The following is a 27,855-nucleotide window of genomic DNA, read 5'->3' on the forward strand; positions in this document are numbered from 1 at the left end:
AGACTGTGAACTCCAGGAAGGCAGGGGCCATATCTGGTTTGGTTATCAATGTACCATCAGGGTGCAATATGTGACACATAGGTGGAGACCAAAAATTTCTGTTCATTGAATGAATATGTAAATGATATAAGTCTATGATCTGGCTTGTGTAAAATGAATATAATGCTACTGGAAATACTGGCCCATTGAATTGATAAGAAGGTCTTTTGCAGTAAAAGTAGTTATGTTTGTAGGATGGTGTCTCTCTGTGTCCTCGAGAGCTGCTTGTCTATCTGAGGGAAAAGTTGAAGGTTCAGGAGGCAGAATAAGACTTCCCTCGGGGTAAAAAGTGATTTCACTTCAGTGCTGTGCTTTGGAGAAACTTCTCACAGAGACAGCAAATGACATCTCTGCAGTGCAGCTTCTCCATGACATCTTCTCTTGTCTAAACTTGCCCTTTGGGGCCACAGGGGACAAATGAGTTCCAACCGTTATCCCCGATCCCCAAGTAACCAGTATATTTACCCACCTGGGCGGAGGCCTAGACTTGAGTTATCAAAATAGCGAACTGGGTGAGGTGCTGGGAAAGACTTTGATCGGCCATCAAAAAACCAAGATTTCGGTGAGTCCTTTGGCACAGGATCTTGTAAATTCCGTTCCTTGCATTGAGAAGGCGTATGCTGTCTCTCTTGAGAAGCTGGTCCGGTCGCTTTAGGAGACTTTGGAGAATTCTCACAAGTCACTTCTTTGTGAGCTTCTCTTTTAAGAGTTCTCTCCTTCCACATTTTGACCTCATTGGAAAGATGATGATTATTGCTTAAATGTGGGGAAAAATAAAAGAGACTGTAAGACTGCTCAATTCCAGAAATATATTCATATTTACATAAAATTTTTTTTCTTAATTGTGGTAAAATATATGTGACATATAATTTACCATTTTATCATATTTACATTTTAATTTCAACCTAATGCTTCCTAAGTTTGGATTATTTCCACAGTTCAGAAAATGAAATGAGGTCAATATAAATTGAAAAATTGTACTAAATCTCCGTGATCACAGAATCTTGAAAAGTATGATATTAGGTTTCAAATGAATCAGTGATGTCGTCCAGCATGGTTTATCTACTGATACTCTGTGGCAATAATTTGATAAGTTAGTCTTCTGGATGGATGAATCTTTAATGTACCTTTGTTATTTTAAAAGATATATTACACTGTGCTTTTCTGGATTACTTATAGTGTTGCTTCCCACAGGAAATGCTGCCTGCATTTATTCACTCCTTCAGAGAAGCCTGGGAAGCAATCCTAGGCCCTGCTCTCCTTTCTTTGATCAGTCAGCCAAGTGTGTTGATACAACCTCACACTTTTGGGTTCCCCCCCATTCTGCTCTAGCAGCTAGAGACGCCGTATGAGCTCATTAGGCCCCAGCTTAAAATCCTCCAGTGGTGGTAATCCTCCCGTTACATTTAGGAGACCACCCCAGCTGCCTCAGAATGACCTGCAATGTGTAATCTGGACCAGTGGCCTCTGGCATCGCATCTTGCACTTACTCTGCCTCATTCTGTATGCTCTGGCCACACTGCATGTCTTTCTGTTCCACTTTCCTCTTTGACTCAAAGCCTGTGCACATGCTGTTCCCTCAGCCTAGAAGGCTTAGCCATCTCTACTGTCATCAAGCCTAACTGCTACTCATTTTCAGATCTACTCTTACATATTAGTTTCTTGATCACCGCCCCTCCCCACATCTAGATAAGGTCTGATCCCTCTGTTGGACCCTTTCATAATGTCCTGTTTGCTTTTTTTGTTGTTTAATAGCCTCACACAGAACAGTAGCTATTTGCATATTTATTTAATGCCTATTTTTCTTCTATTGCATCATTAGTAAAGATTAGCACAAGATTCTAATCTTTGGTAGAAGCCAATTAATTAAATTTTTTACAACTGTTTATAAAGGTTAATGGGCTACAATAATGGACCTGAGGGATTCTCCTTTGAGTAAAGCCTCACTGACTTGGGCATATTTGTGGCATATTTAAGCTCCCCTCAAAGATCTTGGTTTACTTTTTGGTTCTTGGCTTAGTTAAAAACAGGCTTAGCTAAAATCAGTTGATGGGCCAGCCCTGTGGCCTAGTGGTTAAGTTCCGGGCACTCCACTTTGGCAGCCTGGGTTTGGTTCTCGAGTGTGGACCCACATCACTCTGTTAGTGGCCATGCTGTGCTGGCAGCCCACATACTAAAAATAGAGGAAGATTGGCATGTTAGCTCAGGGCGAATCTTCCTCAGGAAAAAAAAAAGGTCAGTTGATGGATAGCAAACCTCTGGAATGGTGCTACCATATTCTCATTCCTTTTCAAAAAGACACATTACATGAGCTCTAAAATTTACTTCCCCTATATGTGTGAGGGGTTGCCCACTGCAAAAAATATATATGCATGTGTAGGCATCATCCTCTCCCACACATACCACCATAAGCATAATTCCTGTATCAGGTAAGCAGATCTTACCTTAACATTTCATTCCTTTGCTTTGTTAACTGTTCATTTTGCTGCTTTAACTTAGAAATTTCCTTTTCTAGCCGTATATATTCACTTTTCAAAATAAGAGCTTTTGTGCTTTGTACAATGCCGCTGCCACCCCCACAGGTTAAGGGTTTCCTTGAAGGCTGAGAATCAGTATGTTCTGATATCACTGTGGGAGGCAAACACACAGACAGGTGATAATTTTAATTATCTCCAAAGTTCACAATAAAGGAAACATTAGTAAGTTCAATAAATCACTATAAAAAACAAAACATCTCAGCACCATCTCCCTGAACGTCACCCTTGACTTCCTCCTCTTCCCTCACCTCCTATGCCAATTCCATCATGGATTCTAAGTATCTGCGGAACCCCTGCTTCTCTCCACCCACTATCTCCACCACCACCCCCTGCTAGGATCACTCACGGTGACGGCAGCAGTCGGAGCTGCCCTTCACTGTCTACTCTCGACGCCAGTGGGGTCCCCTGGAGGGCTGCTTCCACCACACAGCGTGTGTGGGGTCCACCCCAAGGCAGTCAATGTGCTCCCAATACTCAACACGTATTTGTTAACTAAATAAACCTTAGACTGCTATTAAAGAATATACTATCCAGTATTTTACACCATATGTGTACAAGTAATGTAAAGAACTGTTTTGTAAATTTTAGGTAAAATTGCATAAAAGTGTGAGGTGCTTAGAAAGTGGAATGATCCACTGGGTCACTGACTGTTTACAAGGGAGGGGCAAGATGAGTGTGGGGAAGACACTCAATGTCCATTTCCTTTTGAATTATTCTGAATTCAGGTACAACACGTACCTGAAAGTCACAAATTAGAAGGAATCATCCTGACCCTTCTCTAACAACAAAAGTTCTATTTTTACCCCTTGAAGTTTTCCAGGTAGGAGCTGCAATTATCCTGCAATGGACACTAGGGCAGTTCAAACTAAACAAGCACCAGACAATGCGTGGACAATAATACACACAAACATCATCTTGCATTTGCCTGACATTTAGAATTTTCAGTGTGCTTTCACACACAACTTTTAGCCTGATCCTTACAAGTCTATATCCAATCTAGAAGGTCAGGCGTTCTCCTCATGATTTCACAGGCTGTTAAGTGAGGGCAGTCAGCTTAGAGAACTGTTCGTGACGTTATTTCGATGCTGGACCCACTACACAAAGCTGCCCCAAGTACTGTTCAGCATTCTCTCTTTTCAAATGAAACATAAGAGACAGAAATATGGGAAAAGATACAGTTTGAGGAATGTATATGCAGAAATTTGATGATTAGATTTGAAAACTGTATCTAAGATAAGTTTCAAAGAGTTTGCCAGTAAGCATCAAGTCTGTATTTTCAGTACCAACAACAAGTAGGATAATATTTACTGTATACTGACTATGTTTTTACAGTGCACATGGTTAAAATCTATTAAGATATGCTTGTGTTTTATTGGGAAGGGTATGTCTACCTTGACAGGTAAGTCATTCTTGTATACTACTGAAGGTATCTTCACTAATATGTAAAGATCTGATAGTGCACAGGTTACATTCATAGTTTTTAAGAATCTATAATGGATAAATAGTTGAGATTACAGGAAACTTAAGGAGGTATCACAGGATAAATATGATCTCAATGAATTCATTTTAAAAATAGTTCTTTATAAATTAGTGATTAACAGGTTTATTCTTGACTGTCATATATATAGTAGCAGTCTTCAAAATGTGTAAGTATACTGAGAAGTAAGATGGAAAAAGATCTGGAAATATCAGCATTTTCTACTTACTTGAAGTATCTTGGGCCTGCTGATTTCGTCTAAGATTTTCTCTCAATAGCCTTATAACTTCTTTTTGATGTTCTACAGTGGCTTTTGTACAAGTAATTCTATTAAGAATAACAACAGAAATATGTAAAAGGCCAGCAACTAATTTTTAATGGAAGAATAAACAGAACTGCTGTCAAGAATTTTCTGATAAGATACATCACATTGATATGATATGCATAAGCAGCAGTAGGTAAGCCCTCACGATACCCCCTGGTATCATGCACTTTATAGCCATAAATAACACCATCAAATTGGAAGTGTTCTGTTTGGCTGCAGGGGCAATTTTTTTTTAACATTGAGAAACCAATTCTTTTAAAATTTCTGAAAGCCCAATAGGTATCATTAACTGGATATTGAGCAAAATTACATTCAGGGGCACCATAAAACAAATAATTGGGTTGTTATCATGAGGTCCTAGAAACCTCTTGAAGGTACAACAATTACCAAAGCGTAAAACCAAAAGCACCTTCCTGTATATACTGTAAGGAAAGCACACTCGACTGCAGCTCTGATCTGAGGTGACACAGTCAGAGGTCACAGTCTGCTCATTGCACCCAGGAGAAAAAGACATTCTGTTAATTATTTGCTTGAGTGTTAATTGGCAATGCTAAATTATGAGACTTTCTGCCTTTCTTAGAGACTGAAAGTATCTGCTGATTCTATTCTATATAAAATTGCTTTGCATTTATTTAAAAAATTTTTTTTCTTTTGAGGAAGATTAGCTAGCCCTGAGCTAACATCTGCCACCAATCCTCTTTTTGCTGAGGAGGACTGGCCCTGAGCTAACATCGGTGCCCATCTTCCTCTACTTTATATGTGGGATGCCTACCACAGCATGGCTTGACAGGTGATGTGTAGGTCCACACCTAGGATGGTGAACCCTGGGCCACCGAAGCGGAATGTGCAAACTTAACCACCGTGCCACTGGGCTGGCCACTAAAATTGCCTTTTTAATGATGCTCCACTAAAACCAACAGTCCTATCAATAGAAGGCTGGTTAGAATGCATGAAGATTCAGAGTGCGACTTTTTGGGCAAAATTAGATATCATCATTAAACATTTATTAAACATTTACAGGAAGAATAAAAAGTGTGAGGAGTCAGAGGTGACATATTAATAAGTGGCAACATTATATTTCTAATTCAGTTTCCTTGACTCTCTGTTTAATGTTCTTTTCATTATGCTATACCACAAAGAACTTTAGGCATGCTATTGTATATGGTACTATACATAAATAAATCAATAAAAAGGGAATATGCTCTTGGGCACTAAGTACTACAATTTAAAAGGAAATAAAACCTTACACAAAAATACAATAGGAAGAACAAATGAAATTAAGAGAACCAACAGAAACCTTAGACAAACTGCTAAAAACACACACACGTTCTTAATATTCACTTTCAAACAAAAAAGGCCATTTTTAAGCTGTTCCTATATGATTGAACAAGAAGTATCCAAAGACATAGTATGTCAGTAATTGATCAGAATTGTGCTTGTTTTCAAAACCTTTGCATACATAATGAGAATTTAATAACTTTAAAATCTGTAGATGTTTGTATTTATTTTATAAAAAGCAATAACAATATCTTAATATATTTTAAATTTATACAGTTTAGAAAGGAAGTTTAAGCTACTAAAGTCATATTCAATTAAGACAAAGACATACTCCTTTTCAAACTCCTTGGCATTTCTCATCTTCTCTAGGTCTATTTTCACCAGCTTTGTTTTGAGCTCTTCAATTTCTTCTTTATAGGGCTTAGCTCCTAAAGCAACTTTGTCCTAAAGGTTTTAGAGAAAAGAGAAATAAAGTAATTTTAGAGCAGTTTCAAAGACTTGTTAACTACCTAATATAGTAGGAACATTTTAAAACAGCAAACTCCAAACATATGAAAAGGAGGAAAGGCACAAATTTTAACCCTAAAATGAGTAACAAATAGATATTTGATGTGAAGTACATGTGAAGCTATTGGAAGCTAATGTGTAATTAGAAAACCTATGACTTCTATTTCTTAAAACAAATATTTTTCCCAATTAAAAAACAATATACTTAAACAAAATGAAACAGAAAGGTTGAAACGAATGAAATGGGTAGATAAAGGTAAATCAGGAAAATAAGACAAGAGATGAACAGTAATATAAATATCAAAGTAGAACTGAATTCAAGGCACAAAATATTATATAACATTATTGGGGATATTCTGTACTCAAGGTTGGTTCAATCTAGCCATACATCTACTTCGACTCAGAAAAAAAATCAGTCATATATACATACAAACATATACAAAAATCTTTTTTAATAAATAGGTTTAACTTTTTAGAGCAATTTTAGGTTTATAGACAAATTGAGCAGAGTACATAGAGTCCCGGTAATACCCGTGTCCTCCCCTAGTTTCTCCTATTATTAACATCTTAGTGTGGTATGATTGTTACAAATGATGAGCCAATATCGATACATTATTAACTGACGTTCACAGTTTACATTAGAGTCTATTGTTTGCATTGTATAGTCCATGGGTTTTGACAAATGTATGACACGTGTTCATCATCACTGTATCATGCAGAATAGTTTCACTGCCCTAAAAATCTCCTGTGCTCCACTTATCCATCCCTCCACCCTCCCCCAGAACCCTTAGTAATCATTGATCTTTTCCTGTTCGCCTAGTTTTGCCTCTTCCAGAATGTCATACAGTATGCAGTGTTTTTAGATGGGCTTTTTAAAATTAGCAATGTGCATTTAAGGTTCCTCCATGTCTTTTGTGGCTTGATGGCTCATTTCTTATTATTGCTGAATAAATCATTCATTTCTTTTATTGCTGTTACCACAGCCATACTATGGATTACTATTATATATTGAATACAAAAATAAACCCATCTAAATAGGGACCCAGAGAGCTCTTCATTCCTCTAGGCGTTACCCCCAGTGCCTATAAAAACATTTGCACACACACGTAGTTAGCAAAGACTAAAAAGATGCAAGCTTCCATAGCTGAGATGCTCAGCTTAAGGAGGTTGCTGACTAGGTCAGATAAGCCCATTCTGGGAGGAGCCCAGTATTTGCTCAGTCATGGCACCAGTAAAATACCCTGGCTTTCTGGACCAGATGCTGATATCAGGGACTCCTTGAGCATATGACTGGCTGGAGTGGTGTCAGTTTTGTAAGAAACTGCCAAACTCTCTTCTAAAGTGGCTACTGTACCACTTGCATTCCCACCAGCAGTGAGCAAGAGCTCCTGGCCCCACTCCTTGCCAGCATTTAGTGTAGTCAGTGTTCCGGATTTTGGCCATTATATTTTGAGATACAGTGGATGTACAGTGGTATCTCATTGTTTTTTAATTTGCAATTTTCTAATGACATATGATGTGGAGCATCTTTTCATATGCTTATTTGCCATGTGTGTATCTTCTCTGGTGAAGTGTCTGTTCAGATCCATTGCCTATTTTTAAATCAGGCTGTTTGCTTTCTAATTATTGAGTTTTAAGAGTTCTTTGTATATTTTGGATAACAGTTCTTGAAAGATATGTGTTTTGCAAAGATTTTCTTCCAGTCTGTGGCTTGTCTTTCATAGGGCAAACATTTTTAATTTAAATGAAGTCCAGTTTATCAATTTTTTTCCTTCATAGATTATGCTTTTGGTGTTGTATGTAAAAAAATGTCAATGCCAAACCCAAGGTCACCTCGATTTTCTCCTACGTTATCTTCTAGGCATTTTCTAGTTTTGTGTTTTAGATTTAGGTTACAATCAATTGAGTTAATTTTTGTGAAAGGTGCCCAGTTGTTCAGCACCGCTAGTTGATAAGACTACCCTTTTCCATTGAATTGCCTTTGCTCTTTTGTCAAAGATGAACTGACTATATTTGTGTGTATATATTTCTGGGCTCTCTATTTTGTTCCATTGATCTATTTGTATACATTTTGATTTAAAAGTTCAAAGAACTCTAAAAATATTTATTCATTTATGACACCTAAAAGAAAATTTCAATATATTCTAAAAATGGAGAAATTGCAGTAATTTTTTTGCCACAATATAATGAAATAAATTAGTCATATATAACAGTTTTAAAACAATTCTTGAGTAAAAGAAATTGAAATTGGAAATACTCTCTTAGAAATGAAAGACAGTGAGAATTCCTTATTTCAAACACATGACGTGTGCCCAAGCTGCACTCAGAAGCGCTGACAGCCTTAAACATCCTCTAGCCGCCTGAGGAGTCTGAGCGCCTGTGTTCTCAGTGAACAGCACCTGCTCATCCTATTTTAGATGGAGTCTGCTGAGAAACTTTCTTTGCTCTACCAGAAAAAGAATTCCTTTGAGATTCTGATTTGAATTACATTAACTTTAGAAATTAATTTGGGAAAAACTGATGGTTGTACAGTATTTAGGTTACAACCTAGGAAATAGCATATTTCTTATTTTAAACCACATGCTCTCCTATATTTCCTTTTAGAGTTTTGTTGTTCTTTTCATATATGTTGCCTCATTTTTTGTTAAGGTTAGTCACTTGAGCATTTTATATTTTGTGCCAGTTATAAATAAGATCTTTTTTTCCCACTGTGCAGGATGTCCCTAAAGTACTAGCACAGTTTGAATTTTTAACAAATTTACTGCTACTTGATATAAATAATTTGTAAAGATACAACAGAGGAAATGTATCAAGATTTAAACAAAACTGTTAATGAGTCATTTGTTCAAATTACTTTCTTCTATATTCACTTAATAAACCCTACATTATATTGGACAGCTATATCCAGGTGAATTAAAATAGTGGTGAATAGGTTAAAAGTTAATATCTTTGCATTTTACTATGCCAAATCTCGAGTTAAATATACTGTTGCATTTTATAGAATATTTATATAAAATACAGAAACAGATTCTTAAAAATTCAAACTGTATAAAGATTTTATGGATACCCTATACTTTGCTTTCTTTCCTCATGGATGCTGTACAATGGCATACTCTATTATATTATCTAAATGGTTACTTTTAGTATGCAGGAAAGATATTCCTCTCTCCATAGACACCTGTACCAATCTATACTGAGTGTGGAGAAATTTGTCGCTTACTCCCTTTTTCTTGAAACACTAGCTTCACTTATATGAAGAAACTGGAACCACTCTGTTGCCCAGACCCCCTTTTCTTTTTCACTCACTGGCTGCTCCATCTCAGTATCATTTGGTTACTCCACATCTCCTCTCCATTATGCTTATGCCCTCGTCCAGTCTCATGATTTTTATACGCTGATGATTCCCCAAACTTAAACCTCTCGCCTATATCTTGCTCAGACTCAGATATTCAATTGCCTAAGTCATATCTCAACTTGGGTGTCCCCAGTGGGCATTTCCAATTCAGCATGTCCAAAACTGAACTTTCCTGGTTTCAAACTTCCTCTTCTGGCAGTCTTTCCCATTTCCGTATGTAGCAACTCTATCTTCTTGGCTGCTCAGGCCAAAAACTTTGGAATCATCTCTGACTCCAAGAAATACGAGAGGTACGTGTTTGGCTTTCTCTTTGATAAATTGAATCTAAATATTTTGCAAAAAAAAAGAAATATGAGAGGAAGAGACATGTGCCACTTCTGGGCCAGAGCCTTTATGAGTACAGATTTTAAGACAATTTTTAGCTTCTCCATCTTGTCCCTTTTCTGTGAGCCTGAGCACGGACAGCTTACAACTGGGCTTTAACCATGCAGATGAAAACAGCACCAAGGAAGTGCTGGAGAAACAAGATGGGAGAAACGGGGGCCTCTGAATGACCATGTGGAAAGGAGCCACTTGCCAAGCTGGAACCCACACTTTTACGTGTGAAATAAGCTTCTGTTTTGTTTGAGCCATTGCATTTTGTGGTTCCCTTTGTTGTAGGAGCTGGCACGTCACTAACAAACACGCCTTCCTGGATTCTATTTTCAAAGGGCAGCCTTTAAAAATTTAAGTCAGACTATATCATTTTGCCAAAATCCTCTGATGACTTCCCATCTCATCCAGAATAAAACCCAAAGTGCTTACAAATAGCTTTCAAGATGCTTTATGATTTGGCTCTCTGCTACTTCTCACCTATTTCCCCTTCTATCCTTGCCCACGCTGCTCAGGAGACGCTGGCTTTCTTGCTGTTTCCTTGAATACATCTCAACTACTTCTGTGTTGTGGCCTTCGCATTTGCTACTTCTTTTGCCTAGAAGGCCCTTCCCTACCAGACAGCTCACACCATCACTTCGTCATCTTAATTGTGCGGCTCTCCTCAACTCCCCTTACAAAATCACACTCCTACTCACACCCACTCTCACCCTGCACCTATATACCTCTGTCTGGCTTAATATTTTTCCATTGCACTTCTCACCATTTAACAAACATATATACTTGTTTATTTTCTGACTTCATGAAGCAGAATGTAAGCCTCTTCAAGGAGGCTTTATTTTTTTTCCATTGCAGTACACATGGCATCTAGAACAATGACCAACACATAGTAGGTATTCAACAAATACTTGCTGAATGAATAAAAATGTGATCATTTAGTTATTTAAAGTATTAAAAAATTACTCTCAAGGATTTTAAAGCTTTACAGTTGATTTTCTTGGTTTTTAGCTATACTAACAATTTCTAAAAACAAAATTAAGATTATTTTCTCTTGCCTCTCTGTTTCATGTCTCATTGAAAGAACCAGAATTTTTAGAACAATGTTAAATAATGAAAAGAGTAGGCATTCTTGGCTTGTTTCTAATTTTGGAATGAAGAGAAGAGACACTGGAGCAGGAACAGTGAACAAAATGCCTATTAGGATCCGACCCAAGTAGCAGAAGAGTGAGAAGTAGCTGTGGCTCAGACGAGGAAGGAAGGCTGTGATGAAGGAGGGTGCGACTTGTGTAACGGCATTCAAGCTCAAAAACATTTCAACTCTGCTCTTTCTAGAGAAAACAGGTTAGATTAAGCCCATAGGCTACCAGGTGGGACTCAATAACAGGGGATTAAGTAGAAAAAAATATAATTTTAAAATGTACTTATCTAACAGAGTATTAAATATTTAGATAAGAAGCATATTTTTTTGAAAAATAAAAAGAAAGTCTCAACAAGAAAAAAACCAACAACTCAATTAAAAAGTGGGCAAAGGATCTGAACAGAGATTTCTGCAAAGAAGATATATGGATGGCCAACAGGCTCATGAAAAGATGTTCAACATCATTAGCTATCAGGGAAATGCAAATCAAAACTACAATGAGATATCACCTCCCTCTGGTCAGAATGGCTATAATTAACAAGACAGGAAACAACAAGTGTTGGAGAGGATGTGGAGAGAAAGGAACCCTCAAACATTGCTGGTGGGAGTGCAAAGTGGTGAAGCCACTATGGAAAACAGTATGGAGATGCCTCAGAAAATTAAGAATAGATCTACCATATGATCCAGCTATCCCACTGCTGGGTATTTATCCAAAGAACTTGAAAACACAAAGGCATAAAAGATATATGCACCCCTATGTTCATCACATCATTATTCACAATAGCCAAGGCTTGTAAACAACCTAGGTGCCCATCAAGGGACGAATGGAAGATGTGGTATATATACACAATGGAATACTACTCAGCCATAAGAAATGATGAAATCTGGCCATTTGTGACAACATAGATGGACCTTGAGTGTATTATGCTAAGTGAAATAAGTCAGAGGGAGAAAGTCAAATACCATATGATCTCACTCATAAGTAGAAGATAAAAATGACAAACAAACACAGAGCAAGAGAGACTGGATTGGTGGTTACCAGAAGGGAAGGGAGGAGGGGGAAGGGCAAAAGGGGTGATTAGACACACGTGTGGTGATGGATAATTGGTCTTTGTGGGGTGAACATGATGTAATCTACACAGAATTCGAAATATATTATGATGTACACCTGAAAGTTATATAATGTTATAATCCAATGTTACTGCAATAATAAAAAATTTAAAAAAAACATATTTATGAAAAAATGTTGCAATATACTACTAGAGATATACAAACATACATCCTCTACATTTTTGGCATTCAGAAATTAAAGTGAAAATAAAAAATTTCCTTACTTTGAAAAGTAAAAAAATTAAAAAAAATTAAAAAAATAAGATATATTTTAAACTGTCAAGAATATTTATGTTTTTTAAAAATAATTTTTACAGGAAGATGAAAACAATCATTATTTGGCATGAAAATAAACGTATGCATTTATTTATATTTATTATGCATAATTTATAAAATTATGCCTTTATTTATAAAATGAGTTTTAAGTTACCTGAAGTACTTGGATCATTTCTTTTGTTTTTTCAAGGCATTTATTTGATTCATTAACTTGTGATTGAAGTTTTGCTATTATATCATTAGTCATCTCAAGCTCTTTCTGTATCTTTATAATCTTGTCTTCCTTTTGCATGGCAGTTTCTTTAGCTTCACGTAGTGAAGTTTCCAGCTCTTGAATCTTCTATTAAAAAAAACACACATATATAAGGTGTGCCTTGAAGACAGAATCACAGTTTATATGAAACAAAGATCATATATAGGCATTAATCTTTCAGATTGCATCAACATAGGATAGATGGAGACTCCAAATGTCACTCAATTTATACATGTATTATTTTTTTCATTTAGAAGCTGATCATTTAGGACTAAAAGAGGCCCAGATTTTATATAAGGTTAGTACTTATTTTATTTACTAGTTAGCATGGTGCTAAGCATATTAAATAGGCACTTACATTTTAAATTAACACTAATTACAGAAAGTATATTTGTTAATTGACACTTTAGAGGAATACATGTAACATATCTTTCCCTTTATTTTTATTACCTAGTTTTTATGCTGAAAAATACAAGTATGTGGAAAAATCCAAAGGCATATAATTAAGATTAAGTTCCCCCATCTCAGAACCCCCACTGACTCTAAAGCGATGACTACTAAACTCTTTCAAGTGTATCCTTCTAGAAATTTTCTATATGTATCTACGCATGTGAATATACAGTTTACAAAAACAGTAAGTCACACACACAATAGTGTGTAAGAAGAAAGTTCACACAGAATAGCGTGAAAGAAGAAAGAGCCAAAGCAGGACTGCATTCAAACATGAAGAAGACAGATATGACTACAGAAGAACTATACAACTTTAATGTAGACCATGAAGACACTGAAATTGTTAAAGGTTTTGTTTCCCTTGGTTCAGTCATCAGTTTAAATGGAGACCGCAGCCAAGAAATCAAGAGAAGACTGTGACTCAGAAGGGCAGCGATGGAAGAATCAGGAAAGATCATCAACAGTAAGGGAGTATCATTAGAGACCAAGGCCAAGATTATCAACATCCTCGCATTCCCAATTACTATGTGTGGGTGCGAAAGCTGGACAGTGAAGAAGGCTGACAGGAAAAAATGGACTCATTTGAGATATGGTGTTGGAGGAGAGCTCTACAGATACCCTGGACTGCCAGAAAAATGAACAAGTGGGTCCAAGAGCAAATTAAGCCTGACCTATCTCTGGAGGCAAAAACTGTAAAACTGAGACTATCCTACCTTGGGGACATGATGAAAAGTAAAAGGCAGCAGGAAAAGAGGAAGACGAAATACGAGATGGAGTAATTCCAGAAAGGAAGCCATAGGCGTGAGTCTACAGGAGCTGAGTAGGGCTCTTGAGGACAGGATATTGGACATCACTCATTCATAGAGTTGCCAGGAATCAGAGCTGACTCTACAGCACATAACAACAATAAATATATACTTCTGGTTTTTTGTGGGTTTTTATTGCTGAGGAAGATGAGCCCTGAGCTAATATCTATGTCAATCTTCCTCCATTTTATATGTGGATTGCTGCCACATCATGGCTGCCAATGAGTGGTGTAGGTCCGTGCCTGGGATCTGAACCATGAACTGGGCCGCCAAAGTAGAGCATGCAAACTTAACCACTATGCCATGGGGCTAGCCTCCTGCTTTTTAAAAAATTAAAAATTTTATTTTCACTTGATAATATATTTTCCAGATCTTTTCATTATCAACACATAGATCTCTCGCATTTTTGTTTTCATGGGTAAATATATCCTATTTCATGGAGGTACTATAAACTAGTTAACCTGTCACCTACTAATGAACATTTAGGTTATTTCCAGTTTTTTATAAATACAAAAATATCTTAATTTGTTCATAATATAAGACTGTTCACATATACACACATGCAGGTTTTCCTGGAAAATGTTTCTTTTTGGTCCACCTGGAATTTACTTTTGTTTAATGAATGAGGTAGGAGTCCAGACTTATTCTTCTAAGATGGCTAGTTGGTTGTTCTGATTCAAACATTAAGCAGACTATCTTTCCCCCGAGTTGACTGCTCCTACTGTCATGCACTGAATTCTCCTACTTGTTTGGGTGGACTGCCCAACTCTCTGCCTGCCCCACTGCTCTACCTCCACATCACTGACCTGCTCTGTGCTACTCTGATTTGGCCTAATTATCAAACTAATAACATACGATTTATTATCTGATGGGGTATTTCCTGGGGTCATTGAAAATGGGATTTCCTTGTGCTTGTTTATCTTATTGCTTTGGAAGATGGGTTTCATATTTCCACTATTTTTACCTCTACAGCTGACTGAGGTCTGTAGTGATCAGCAAATCAATAAACTCTATATTAGTGATCTTCTAGTTTCCACTAGTAATAATTATTAAACTGGCAGTTGATGTTTTATTATAAATATTTATTTTGGTAAAAATGCTAAGTTGTAATTCACTCGGGTTCCCCACTAAGACGTGTGTGCTAACAAAATAAAACAGCATGTTTGCTGTACAGATTCCCAAGTAAGGGCAGTTAATACAGTTATTGGATTATTCAAATAATGTACTGATTCTTGGGCACAGGTTAATCTGTATAAGAAATTTATTATACTTTTAGCCTCTTCCATTTTTGTTTTGATCACATTAACCAATATTAAAGACACTGATGATAATTAGAGAAAAGCTAAATTGCTCTTTCTCTCTAAACTAGTTTGGTACTATAGACATAGATTATAATTTAATAGAAAGTCACATGATTTAGAAAACTTATAATGTATGGTAATAACACCTTAAGTGGTATACATACCTATTAATCAAATTAAGGCATGAGTTACTTCTATTTTATAATTCAAAGGTAAGATCTTATGTAACATGTAGCTTTATAATTAGTTGAGTGAGCGCCCCAATAGAACTATATTTAAAAAACAAGTCCATCATGCATGTTCCCTAATACCTTCAATACTGTGATTTTGCTCTGAAATGTTACATATGATACATCTTTAACTCTACAATGAAGCTGCAAATTGAAAAACATCTTATAAGAAATCTCATACCTCTGTGGTTAGTTGTGTAGCTCTTGATGTGACATGAAGATTCTTATCGCCTTGTGTAGTAGGATTAACAAGGGCACCAGATGTTCGAGAGATCTTCAAAGTTTGATAGTTTTTCAACAGTTTTTCATTTTTCTCTTTCACTGATTTCAGGTCATGTTCCCATTCTTTGGTGATGGTCACATTTCTTTCCTCAAACTCTGTTGATTCATTCATTATAGCCTATTGAGTAGTAAAGACAACACTATAGCTTCTAAAATGAATTACGTATTAAAAAAACCACTATGGAAAATACTAGAGTTCTAGGACAAGGCATATGTTGAAATTCATTATTCAGAACATTCTAGAATAGTACTTTAAAAGAATGTGAACATTCTTTGTGGCTTGCACCAGTTCCTGACATTTCAGAAGACGCTGGATATTGATTATGAGAATAAAAGAAGAAAAAGGACTAGAGAGGATTCATATTGATCTGCAAGATGATAATCTCATTCTATTAGATCAGCACTGACATATGAAGAGGAATCTGAAGAACTGGTCAGGTTAAAATCATTATGTATGTTATGACATATATAATGTCATATATAAACATTAACTGACATCTAATAGCAGAGCATACCCAGTAAACTTAATAACAATCTATTTTCCTCTTTCATTTCAAACCTCAGTGTTTATAAGGAAAAAAATTTACTGACTTTTCGTAATCTGAAAATCTTCTATTTCCGTGCAGGGAGTAACAGCCAATCCATACCCTCATTACATCAAAGGCTGACTCACTCTGAAATTGCTTCTATCATCTTTTTACTTCCTATTCCTATGGGATGTACTTTTTGCTCTCATCATGAATGCCTTCTTGGCCTTACCTGTATCTTTCTTTGTGGCTTTATGGTAGTTCTGTGAGATGCGGATCCTAAATTAGTTGTTCTTGCTGGCACCCTGGACTCTCCTTGGTTCTGGACTACTGACCCCACACCACACCAAGTTATCAATTGCTATGCTCAGATGGTGGAAGAAGCCACATATCCATGCTGATCCACAGAGCAGAAATCTCTACTTTCTAACCACAAGTGAGCCCTCAATATTATGAGAAAAACACTGAATTATATGGAAATTATCTTATCCCAAACACTGGTTTTATGCTTTTCTTCATTGATTGTGGACCATTTTTTTTTATTTTAAAAGCTCATTTACTGTTTTGCTAGCTTGGGGTATTCGACAAATGGGATTCACTATCCACAGGAAAACCTTTTTTTAAAAATGTTATCTACATTTCAATGTGATTTAAGTATAGTTTCCAGATGAAATTAAAGTGTCAGGAAAGAACTACCCAAACAAATGAAATATAAAACCAGTCTTAGGAGCTATAATATTAATCTAGCTCCCTTTGCTCCAACTGCCTATATAACAAGCAACTTTCTGATTAATGACAATTTTACCAGGTGTATGAGGTAGAGATTACTTCAGAAAGCCGAATGAATCTTCTCATCAGTGGAAAGTAAAACAAATTAATAAAACTGATCTCAAGCAATATTGGTTCATATGAATCTGTCCACAAGGGCTGGTCACCTTGGGAACAATGATACAAACCACATGTTTGAACCTCACAGTTGAAGGATCAGCACGTATGATAGCAACAGCACCGAGGTGAGAAGCACAAGGCCTCACTAATTAGTGGACTAGAGCTGTCTTTGGCTTGACCACAGGTGCTGCCCACAGCCCTGAAACAGGCTAGCATCTCACCTTGTTTGAGGATACTTGGGGGAAAAGGCTCAGGTCTTACGGAAGCGAGAAAGGACAGAGGAAAATGGCAAGATTTGAGGTTTCACCAGTGGAAATGGATTGTTATACTGCAACATTTTATTATCTTCTTTACAAGTTGATATATTTAATTACCTTAAGGAAGCAAAATGTGTTAGAGGAAGAACACATTTACAGTCACTCTTTTTCAAATAAAAAAATAAAGAAGCATATACAAATAAATGAAAGAAAATATACTTAAAATTAAGTTGCTCTAAGTCTTTTTAAGAATGAGGCAGAAAAATTAAAGCAAACAAAAAAAAAGAATGAGCACAAAAAAAGTACTACTTACAATTATCTTTTTATTATAAAAGATATTCACTTCACAAATCCTATCATTTTCTTTCTGGATGCCATTTTTAAGCTTTTCTATATCAAAATGAGTATTCAACCACTCTTCCAAAAACTGGGTCATTTCTTTCCTATTACTCAGTACTTGTTGAAATTCCATCTTTACGCTGTGGAAGTCACATTCCGAAAAATCTTTGAGAATTTCCTGTGTGAAAAATAAGCATTGAATCTCCTGAATCTTAGGAAAGTTTTTATCTAAATATCAGACAAATATCATAAAAAGGGGAAAATAACCTTACTGAACTTTCACTTCTAATATTTTGAAGTAAACATAATTCTAATTTATCCTCATTATATTAGAAATATAATTCTAATTTAAATAATAAAATTTTGGCAGTATAGGCTATGTAACAGAGGCACATCTACAAATTCTGCCTTTTGGCATTTTTAAAACCTGTTCGAAACAATGAATCTGTGACAGTGTCTGAAGTGCTTCTGGATGCAGCTTTTCTGTGCATACAGCAGGCCTTGCATGCATACTGGGAACTGCAGGGGCCTCACACTGCTGGGTGAGAGCAGGACACTCCATGTGGGGTTGCTACAATACAAATGTCTGTGACTCCCAGTCACAGATCTAGGAAGTTTTAGAAGGCATTTGGAAACTTATTCTGGCCTTCCAAGAAATCCTACTTGCTGATATTAAGTCTACTTTTCTATATCTGTGTAGTTCTGAAAGGAGGCTAGTCTATGACTTGGCACTCTTTACATCTGGCCAGCTGTCATTCTGCAACCTATTTTTTTTCTCCCCAAAGCCCCAGTAGTACATAGTTGTATATCCTAGTTCTAGGTCCTTCTGGTTCTTCTCTGTGGGACACTGCCACAGCATGGCCTGATGAGCAGTGCCAGGTCCACACCTAGGATCTGAATCAGCGAACCCCATGCTGCCAAAGCAGAGCACAGGAACCCACTTGCTACGCCACCAGGCTGGCCCCTCTGCAAGCTGTTTTTAATTTCATAAATGAAAATGACTCTAAGCACATGAAGAGGTACCTTTCTATTTGATAAAAAGACTTAAAATCTAATTAAATCCATTTTAAATAAATCATACCTCAATATGTAGATCCATTTTCTGGCTCAACTGGAGGTCCCCTAATTCTCTGGATGGTACATCATCATCTTGTTGAAGATGCTGCATTTTACTTAGCAGTTCATTTTGCTTTTCCACTTCATCAATAAAAACCATTTCAAGTTTACTGATGGATTCATGTTGTTCTTCCTTTATCTTTGTAACATGGCTTAACACATACTTGCAGGAAAACATGAAACAAATTGGGAAATGAAACTTTTATCACGTTTAGAGGAAGTTCTAAACTCTCAAGACTAAGAGGTGGGGCGGCTTGTCTTGTTTGTCTCTATCCTCTGAGGAGTGAGGAAGAAGGGAAGAACCTCTCTCTATTCCCAAGTTTCTACTCTCAGCGTCTTCAGAGAGTGACTTCCAGACCTCTAGTTTCTTATTTCTGACTTCCTTCTGGAGCTACCTCAGGGATGTCCTACAGTTACCTCAGATTCAATATGTTTACAATGTAACATGATGCCTTTCCCTATAAACCCACCTTTTTCTATTGCCTCCTTTTGGTTAATTATATCACGCAGTTTTCCCAGTGAGATTCATTTCAACATCCTCTCCTGCCTATGTCAGCTGGGTGGCCAACGTGAGTGTGCCCTGCCTCAGGACTTACCTGTCAAGTGTGGCTTAAAGGGGACAAGAATTTGAATGCCCTGGTTCTATGGACCTCATGAATAAGTTCTGGATATCTGATTGTTAGGCTTTTGAAGACTATTAGAGCCTGAGGGGCAATCTACCTAGGTAGGGAAGATACCGCTTCCTACTTCCTCAACTTCCACAATTCCTTAACAATTTACAATCTGGCCTCTTTCCTAACCACTCAACTAAAACTGCTCTGACAAAGGTCACCAGTAAGCTCTATTGTCAACAATTGAGGGGATCTCTTCATTCATGTTCTGGCTGTCTGAAGCATCTGACACTCTTGACCACTTCATCTTTGACACACTCTCCACCACTGACTTGACCAATGGCACTTTTGCTCAGTTCTCTCTTATCTCTCTGACTTTTCCAACCTCAAACTCATGTGTTGCTCTCTTTTCTGCTACTGCCTCTTGAGAACTGATCTTTTCCAGAGTTCTCTTTTATCTTCACTCTATTATACTTCTGGGTGGCCTCATTCACACCTGTTGTACTATCTATCACCAAATGCTGATGGATCCCACATCTTTATCTGTGGTCCTGATTTTTCTCCTGACAAACCTCAGATTCACAACTAAAAGCCTACTTGGTTTCTCTTCCTGGATGTTCCATTATAGGTATTTCTATCTCAAAACATCTCAAATTAAACACCAGATCTCTCCTCCTGCCTCACCTGCCTTCTCCCTTTCGTTTTTTCTTTCTATCAGTTAATGGCACCACTATCCACAAACCCGGCTAAGCCCAAATCCTGGGGCTCAGTCTGAACTTCCCTCCCCTCCCTCCACTGTCAAGCACATGGACCTACTATTGTAAACTGCCAAATATTTCTTTAACTTCTTTCATCCTTTCCATCCCTATGAATCCTTCCCCCATAGTACTGTCACCCATCACATCTCATCAGGACAATTGTAACTGCCTCTTGTCTCTTCTCTCTGCCACCAGGCTTATCATCCCCTGCAGACTCATTTCTTCTTTGTCTGTAGTGAAGTCTCTACAATGGCAACCCGATCACATTACTGCCACCACTTAAAATAACTGTCCAGTGACCCCTCCTCATCTCTAAAATGAACTCTAAGCTTTACTGCTTGAGCCCAGCTTCCAGTCCAGTCTTGTCCAACTTGTTCTCCAGGACATTGTCCACTACTGCACTTCTCACCTGTTCAAATGTCTGCCTCACCCACTGGACTAGGAGAGATTTAGCGCTTGCTCATCTCTGTCTCCCCAGCACCCTGACACATTGTTAAGGCCAAAGGCAGAGCTCAGGTTTTGTTGAATGAGCAGGTCCTAGATGCACTGAGGATCCTGCACATGCTATTCTCAGACCCATGCCATCTTTAATTCAGTAGCAAATGTACTAATTAGCAAATACACCAACTCCCAAAGCAGGACTTAAATATACTGGTTTGTAACTGAAATTAATGGCAATATTTACAAAGATATTACTAAAACAGGTGGTACCTTGAGTTTCTTCATGACTCTGTGGAACTCCATGGAACATCTCTGGTTGGCAGTGAGAAGTTTCTGAATCTGTCTGGTTTGTGGATGTGGAAGTGAGAGGTTTGCTTTTACTCTAATTGAAAGCTCTCTTTGGGTTTCAATTTCCCTCTCCAAGTCAAGACAGAGTCCATTTAAGCACTCATAATGACTATCCATCTCTGTGTATCTCTTCAGAAGCTCCTAAAGGCAGTGAGAATTCATTCAATTTAATAATTCATTCTACTTTAACAATAAGTAGTCCTAGCTCTGGAATTGTAACAAAATTTATGCTTTAACACTTTCTATAGGGCAGAAATAAATTGAGACTTTTGTGTATAAAAAACAAAAAGAAAATGTTATTGTCGATTTTGGATTATAGAAATAATTATAATCATTGTGGAAATTTAAGAAGTTTAAACTGTAGGGGAGGAAGATATTTCCTCTACACGCTCTAGGTCCTTCTGGCTGGACAGCAAATTAAATTCACATGAGACAGAATAACAGGAGAAAATTAAACAAAGCTTTATAACATGTATACATGGGAGAGACCCAGGAAAACTGAGCAACTCACCAAAATGGCGGAAGCTCTCACCTTAAATATCATCTTCAGCTAAAGACAAAGGAGGATGTTGTGGGTAGGGGGAGTCAGTATGGGAGGTTACCAGACAAGTACAGTAAACAAGAGTAAGGTTATTATGCAGATTTAAGTCCTTGCCTTCCGCATTGATAAGAGTTTCTAGAGGTAAGGTCATCCCCCTTCTTCCTGGTACAGAGAGGGAGACATCTTTACAGATGGAGATTTCCCTTACAAATGGAAATGTCTCTTACAAAGGGTAACTTCTACTTTTCAGAGTTTCTCTCATGTCTGCAGTTTTTGAAAGTAACCAGCCCAAAATAATCTTCATGCCAAAGAGATATATCTTGGGGTGGCCAATTCTAATCCTCTATAAAACAGCTATAACAAAGAAAACCAGAAACAACCATTGTTATCATTTTGATACATTTTCTTTTAGTCTTCTAAACATCCATGATTTGAATGAACATTTACAAAGTTGGAAGAGAAATTTGCATGAATTCAATCTAGTATGTATTGTAGCTCAAGGCTGAATGCTAGCTTCTGTTGACAATAGGTGGTGTGAGTGAGCAGATAAAACTGATGAGGATCAAGGATGCCTCAGGGAGAAAAGCCCAAGGCTTCCTGGCCTACATACCAATCTATATCATCCTCACAGAAGCATGGGACATCCTGACCTCATTCAATCTGATTCTTACCCAAAGTTATAAGACCACCTGATAACCAGACTCCACCTGCACTGATACTTTTTTTACCTAATTTTTCCTTTGTCTTGTAAAGAAGCAACTCACATACTTATGCCTTATAAATTTAGCCCTACCCTCAACCCATGTTTGCAGCTCTTCACTGCCCATAGGTCCTGTCCCCATGCTACTCCATGCTACTTCCTGAATAAAAGAGCACTACTGCCAGACCTTGAGAGTCCAAGAAATGTTTCTTTCGACTCCTCAGCTCACTGAGCCAGCATCAAAACGAGTGACAACAAATCACATGACCTACGTTCTATTATCTGCCTAGAATCTGAGATTTCTCACCTTTTATCAGAGTTAGAGTTCAGGTTCTAGCCCTGTCACTTCCTGACTGGGGAAATCCTTGAGCCATTCTCCCAACTACAAAATGAAGAGTACAATAATTTCCACAAAGTTTTCTAGGGAATTAAGTAAAATGTTAGATAATATCTAAATATAACCTATAAAATACATACAGACACTATAAATTAAAGGAAATAAAATTACATTTGTAGAAATGCTTCTATACCCAAGTTTTAAACTTAGACTTGGTTTCAAATCCTAATTTTACCAATTTACCAGCTGTGTGACCTTGGGCAATGACTAAACTTCCTCCTGGGCCTCAATTTCTTTGTTTATAAATGGAACAATAAACTCTGTCTCATGAGGTAAAGCACCCAGTCTAGTGCCTTGTGTATGGCAGACACCCATTAGGCCTAGGCCCAGCAGCTCAACTTTCTAGAGACCAGACAGGTGACAAGCTGGTCAGGGCACAGGTGGAAGAACACTTTACATTCAATCGGGTATTAACATATTTAGTTCAGGGTGCTAAACAATAGAGTAAGGGGCTTCTGACAATAATGAGCTCTCCTTTTAATAATTTAAGGAAAACCTAGATAGATGTTCATTAATCTGGGATGTTGGAGAGGGGATTCTTGCCTTTGGTCTTAGGAGGAATCACCTTATGGTTGGAGCAGCACTGTCTAGTCATTCATTTGTACTTTTAATAAATACATATTGAAGGCTGACTTCTGTCAGGACTGTGCTAAGTGATGCAGCCATAAACAACACACAGAAGTCTTTAGGGATCTTGTGTTCTAATAGGGGTGACAGTAAATCCTGTTGGCTTTACCCTCACTACATGTTCAGAATCCACACACTTCTCACTGCTTCCACTACTACCTCTCTGGGCCAAGCCATCACCATCTTCGCATGATTACTGAAATTAGTCTTTCAAATAGTCTTCCTGCTATCACTTAATTTTCAACACAACAATCAGAGCTATCCCTTTAAAATGTAAGTCAGACCATGTCTCTCTTGTGGTCAAAACTCTCCAGTGGATCCACATCTCGTTCAGAGTAAAACCCAAAGTCTTTTAAAAGCCCCACAGCCTGCTTCCTCCTGTTAACTCTGACCTCGTTTCTCATTAGCTTTCCCCCTTGTTGATGTTGCTGGAGCCCACTAGGCAGCTTCTGCTTCAGGAGCTCTGTCCTTGCTGTTCTCCCTGCCTGTTCTGCTCTCCACCAGATACCTGTATGTCTCAACCATTGACTCCTTTCAGGTATCTGCTGAAATACCACCTTTCCAGTGAAGCCTCAAAATCATAAACCCTACTGTTTTTTTTCAAAGATTGGCACCTGAGCTAACATCTGTTGCCAATCTTTTTTCTTCTTCTCCCCAAAGCCTCCCCAGTACATAATTGTATATTCTAGTTGTGAGTGCCTCTGGTTTTGCTATGTGGGATGCTGCCTCAGCGTGGCCTGACAAGCGGTGCCATGTCTGTGCCCAGGATCTGAACTGGGGAAACCCTGGGCTGCCGAAGCGGGAGCAGAAACTTAACCACTTGGCCCCAGGGCCGGCCCCAAACCCCACTGTTTTGTTTGTGTATGTATGCATGTATGCACACACATATCTGTACTAGATTATGAAGTTTAGAAGAATACTGAGCATTATCTATTCATTCCATAGAGGTGCCTGTGACTCCTCAGGCCTTTGGAAGGGCCCCAATATTTATTTGTAATTTGAACAGGGGCACTTACTTTTATCCTAAAGCACTTTTCTCTCAGGCTTTCTGTAAGGTGCTGTTTTCCATCACATAGCAACATTTTTTCATATTTTAATACCTCTTTGATGTTCTGTTGGTCCTGCTTGGATGGAAAGAAATAAACAAGGCTTCAGCTATAACTCCATTCATATATAATGTCTAATCATTTACTTTTTCAATTACACATTGTACATTATTTCAATAATGGAATCAAATATTATACTTGTAACACAAAAAAATGTAAAAAATGGTCAGAAAATGAATAATAGTATCATGAAGTCTTTTAGTGAGTAACCTCAACTCATTGGGGAAAAAAGTGGGAGAACCACATATTTTTTGGAGACAGAATCTGTTCCTGTAACGTTCATAGCTGCAAATTAGGTTTTAGATTTATCTCTGGTTCCTACTCTTCCAGATCTCTGCAGTAGAATAATTATTGCCAACTAAACATGCTAGCACGACTGTCTGTACTGTCCATGGTGCTCCAAGCTCCATTCATATATTCTTCCCAGCACCTTGGACCAGAAAATTCATACCCTGCCTACATTTTGTATTTCTGACTACAAGTACAAAACAAAACATTTTCTCCCATTTGTTTATCTTATTTACTGCAGTACCCAGAAGACTAATTGTTCAATGAATATTTGTTGAATGAATTAAATCTCTTTATAAATTTAGTTAGGGTCCACATAAATATGATTCCCAAGTGTCTGATGTTTCTATTGAGATTGCAAATGATACTGTTTTCCACTTTATTCTTTCTTCACTATTGAAATATGAGAATGAAAAAGATTTTTATAGATTTCATAAACTTTCTTATTGATCTGAAGTTTACATTACTTTTTAGAGGATTCAGTTCAATTTCTTTTTTTGTATTCATCTTGCCTTCTTCCCTTCTAATGTCACTAACAAGAGCCCACGTCTAACCCTATCAGGTAGAGATAGAGAGATGGGCTATTTAATCTTTTGTAAATCGAATCCTTCAACTATTTCTCCATTGAGAATAATGCTATTTCTTGGTTTAAAAACTCTTTTAAAATTTCATTAAAGAAAATAGTCTGCTTATTTAACAAATTTTTTCTTAAAAATAAAGAATTAAAATGGTATTTTCTGAAATAGATTTTAGCTTCTTTTAAAACTGTACTTGCCTGTTTGTGTGAAAAGTTATAGTAATAGTTTTCCCATTATCCTCCGTTTGTAGAAATTTCCCGGAAAAAAAAAGTAAAAACATTGCTACCCTTTTCAAAAAAGCTTGTTTCTTATAAATAGTTACTAGATAGGGGTAGATTCTGAACTCGCTCTAGCTATCATTTCTCTTAAGGTTTCTCTGAATTGGTCTCTTTCCATTTTTGAGAGACTTTTATGCTCCTTAGCTCATCTCTCTCCTCAGCTACAATTCTTATTTCTTCAAGGCTTTCATAAAGTTTCTTAGTCAAGTGTAAGTTATCCATTTCCACATTTTGCATAGATAAATTTTGGGCCTCAAACTGCTTCTTCAATCCTTCCGTTTCATTCATTTTTTAATGAGTTTTACTGACATCTTCTTTCACTTTAAGAAGTTGAAGCTCTTTTTTCTGAAGTTCTCGGATCTTGAGATAATTATAAAACAAGTTAGAATGCAAACAGAACTCCTTCAAGGACGGAAAATAGTCTATTTGTTACATACAAGCACATATCTATGTCTATATATCTATTTCTATCTCCTTGCTGAGTCTACAAATAATTTTGGACACAACTACTCCCAAAAGAATAAAACAACAATACCTTTTCCTGTAATTCATCTTTTGCCTTATTTAAATCCTTTTGAATATTTGAAATCTGGGTTGTCTTTTCTGAAACTCTCTCTCTGAATTTATCAATAGTTTCCTGGTGTTCTTTCAAATGCATACGAGCAATTTTCAGTTCTTGTTGTGTTTCCAGATCCTTTATTATTAGAAGAAATTGAGAAATATGATAATATAAAGGCACATTATCTTTTCTTAATGATGAACTAGTTAAAGTAAAAAAATGCATTCTCACAGTTAAAAACCACCAACACACCACCCCCAAATCAGAACAGTATGGAAGGATAGAGAGTACAGACCCTGTCCCTCACCTCGCCCATCCTAGTCCTGCTCCTTGTTGAACTGGCTGCTTGCTCTTCTCCTTTCAGACCCCTTGGACACCCTTCTAGATCAACGTCACAGAAAAAGTGTCCCATTCTTATGCTTAGTGTTCCCTTATACAGACAAACCCCACTTAGCCAGTGCCTTATGGCGGACACTTGGATTGCTTTTAGCTTTTGTTTACCACAAACAATGCTGCAGTGAATGCTGTTGTATTTCTGCCCAAATGTGTGAATGTATTGGTTGGATAAATTCCTAGGAATGGAATTGCTGTAACAAACGTATATGCTGATAAATTTTTAATAAGATATTGTCAAACTGTCTCCCTAAAAGGCTCTAACATTTACTTTTTCACCAACAGTATCATTTATTTAAAAGAGAAGGAAGCTTCTTGTATTAAAAATATGTGTGCTGGACAGGAAGAAAGAGTATAACTCACTCTAGCTATGGTTTCTTGTAGGTTTGCCTTCAGTTGGTCTCTCTCCAGTTTGAGTGCCTCTTCCACTTTTCTTAGATTATCTCTTTCTTTCATTACAGATTTCATTTCTTCAAGATTTTCATGAAGTTTCTGAGCCAAGTTTAAGTTTTCCGTTTCTATTTTATCCAGAGTTAAACTTTGGGCCTTGAATTGTTTCTTCAATCGCTCTATCTCGGACATTTTTTTCTGTGTCTCACTGACATCTTCTTTTAACTTAAAAAGCTGATGTTCATTTGCCTTAAGTTCTTGGATCTTATCAAGATAATCATAAAATAACATGTCAGGATACAGATGGTTTTTAAGACAAGTATAAAGAATAGTTTCTAAATTGATTAAGACAATAGGCTTCTAATGTCACTCATTAATATTCTGCATAATTCCACACAGAATTTATTTTCTTTTGAGATTATATACGTAAGTGTATATATAATATACACACAAGTGTGTACATATGTACATATACACACAAGTGTACATATAGATACATATATATACTTGTGCATATATACACATGTATATAGATGCACTCATGTACATATACACATAAGTGCACTAATCTTAAGTGTATAGTTCAATTATTCTTGACATATGTTTACATCTATGTAATAACAACCCAGATTAAAATATAGAACATTTCTAGCACCCCAAAAAGTTCCTGTGTGCCCCCTTACTACAGCCAACCACTATCATGACCTTGGTCATCTTAGGTGACTTTGCCTGTTTTTGAACTTATAAACCACAAGGTGTAAATCCATTCTCCCAGTGAAAGGCATCTGAGTTGTTTTCAGTTTTTCACTATTATGATTAGAGCTGCTATGAACATTCTTGTACATATCTTTATGTGGAAGTATGCGTTCTTTTCTCTCAGGTACATACCTATAATCGCTGGGCCACAGGCATGTACATGTTCAGTGTCAGTAAACACTGCCAACGTGTCTTCCAATGTGGCTAAACTATTTCATATC

The 27,855-nt window shown here is 37.1% G+C and overlaps 1 protein-coding gene and 1 long non-coding RNA gene across 5 annotated transcripts in view; one reads left to right on the forward strand and one right to left on the reverse strand.

Moving 5' to 3' along the window:
- The window catches only part of LOC139043624 (uncharacterized), a 50,622-nt gene that overhangs the window by 8,827 nt on the left and 13,940 nt on the right, over positions 1–27,855 (forward strand). Inside the window, exon 3 of one of the 3 annotated variants that reach the window (XR_011500696.1) lies at positions 12,922–12,965. The exons of the other annotated variants lie outside the window; for them this stretch is intronic. This is a non-coding gene — a long non-coding RNA (uncharacterized lncRNA). The remainder of the gene's footprint in view (positions 1–12,921; positions 12,966–27,855) is intronic. 3 annotated transcript variants of the gene reach the window in all.
- LOC139043621 (centromere-associated protein E-like) overlaps positions 1–27,855 on the reverse strand; it is a 79,770-nt gene that overhangs the window by 1,078 nt on the left and 50,837 nt on the right. For both annotated transcript variants that reach the window (XM_070503596.1, XM_070503595.1), the window contains 12 exons: positions 26,852–27,142; positions 26,072–26,230; positions 24,303–24,407; positions 20,944–21,162; positions 18,829–19,026; positions 17,722–17,925; positions 15,636–15,854; positions 12,569–12,754; positions 5,988–6,100; positions 4,283–4,380; positions 2,484–2,667; positions 509–795 (listed from right to left, as the gene is read on the reverse strand). In XM_070503596.1, the coding sequence (XP_070359697.1) occupies positions 509–795; positions 2,484–2,667; positions 4,283–4,380; positions 5,988–6,100; positions 12,569–12,754; positions 15,636–15,854; positions 17,722–17,925; positions 18,829–19,026; positions 20,944–21,162; positions 24,303–24,407; positions 26,072–26,230; positions 26,852–27,142 (2,263 nt within the window). The remainder of the gene's footprint in view (positions 1–508; positions 796–2,483; positions 2,668–4,282; positions 4,381–5,987; positions 6,101–12,568; positions 12,755–15,635; positions 15,855–17,721; positions 17,926–18,828; positions 19,027–20,943; positions 21,163–24,302; positions 24,408–26,071; positions 26,231–26,851; positions 27,143–27,855) is intronic.

This window comes from Equus asinus, unplaced genomic scaffold (assembly GCF_041296235.1).
Source record: "Equus asinus isolate D_3611 breed Donkey unplaced genomic scaffold, EquAss-T2T_v2 contig_307, whole genome shotgun sequence".
Classification (NCBI taxonomy): domain Eukaryota; kingdom Metazoa; phylum Chordata; class Mammalia; order Perissodactyla; family Equidae; genus Equus; species Equus asinus.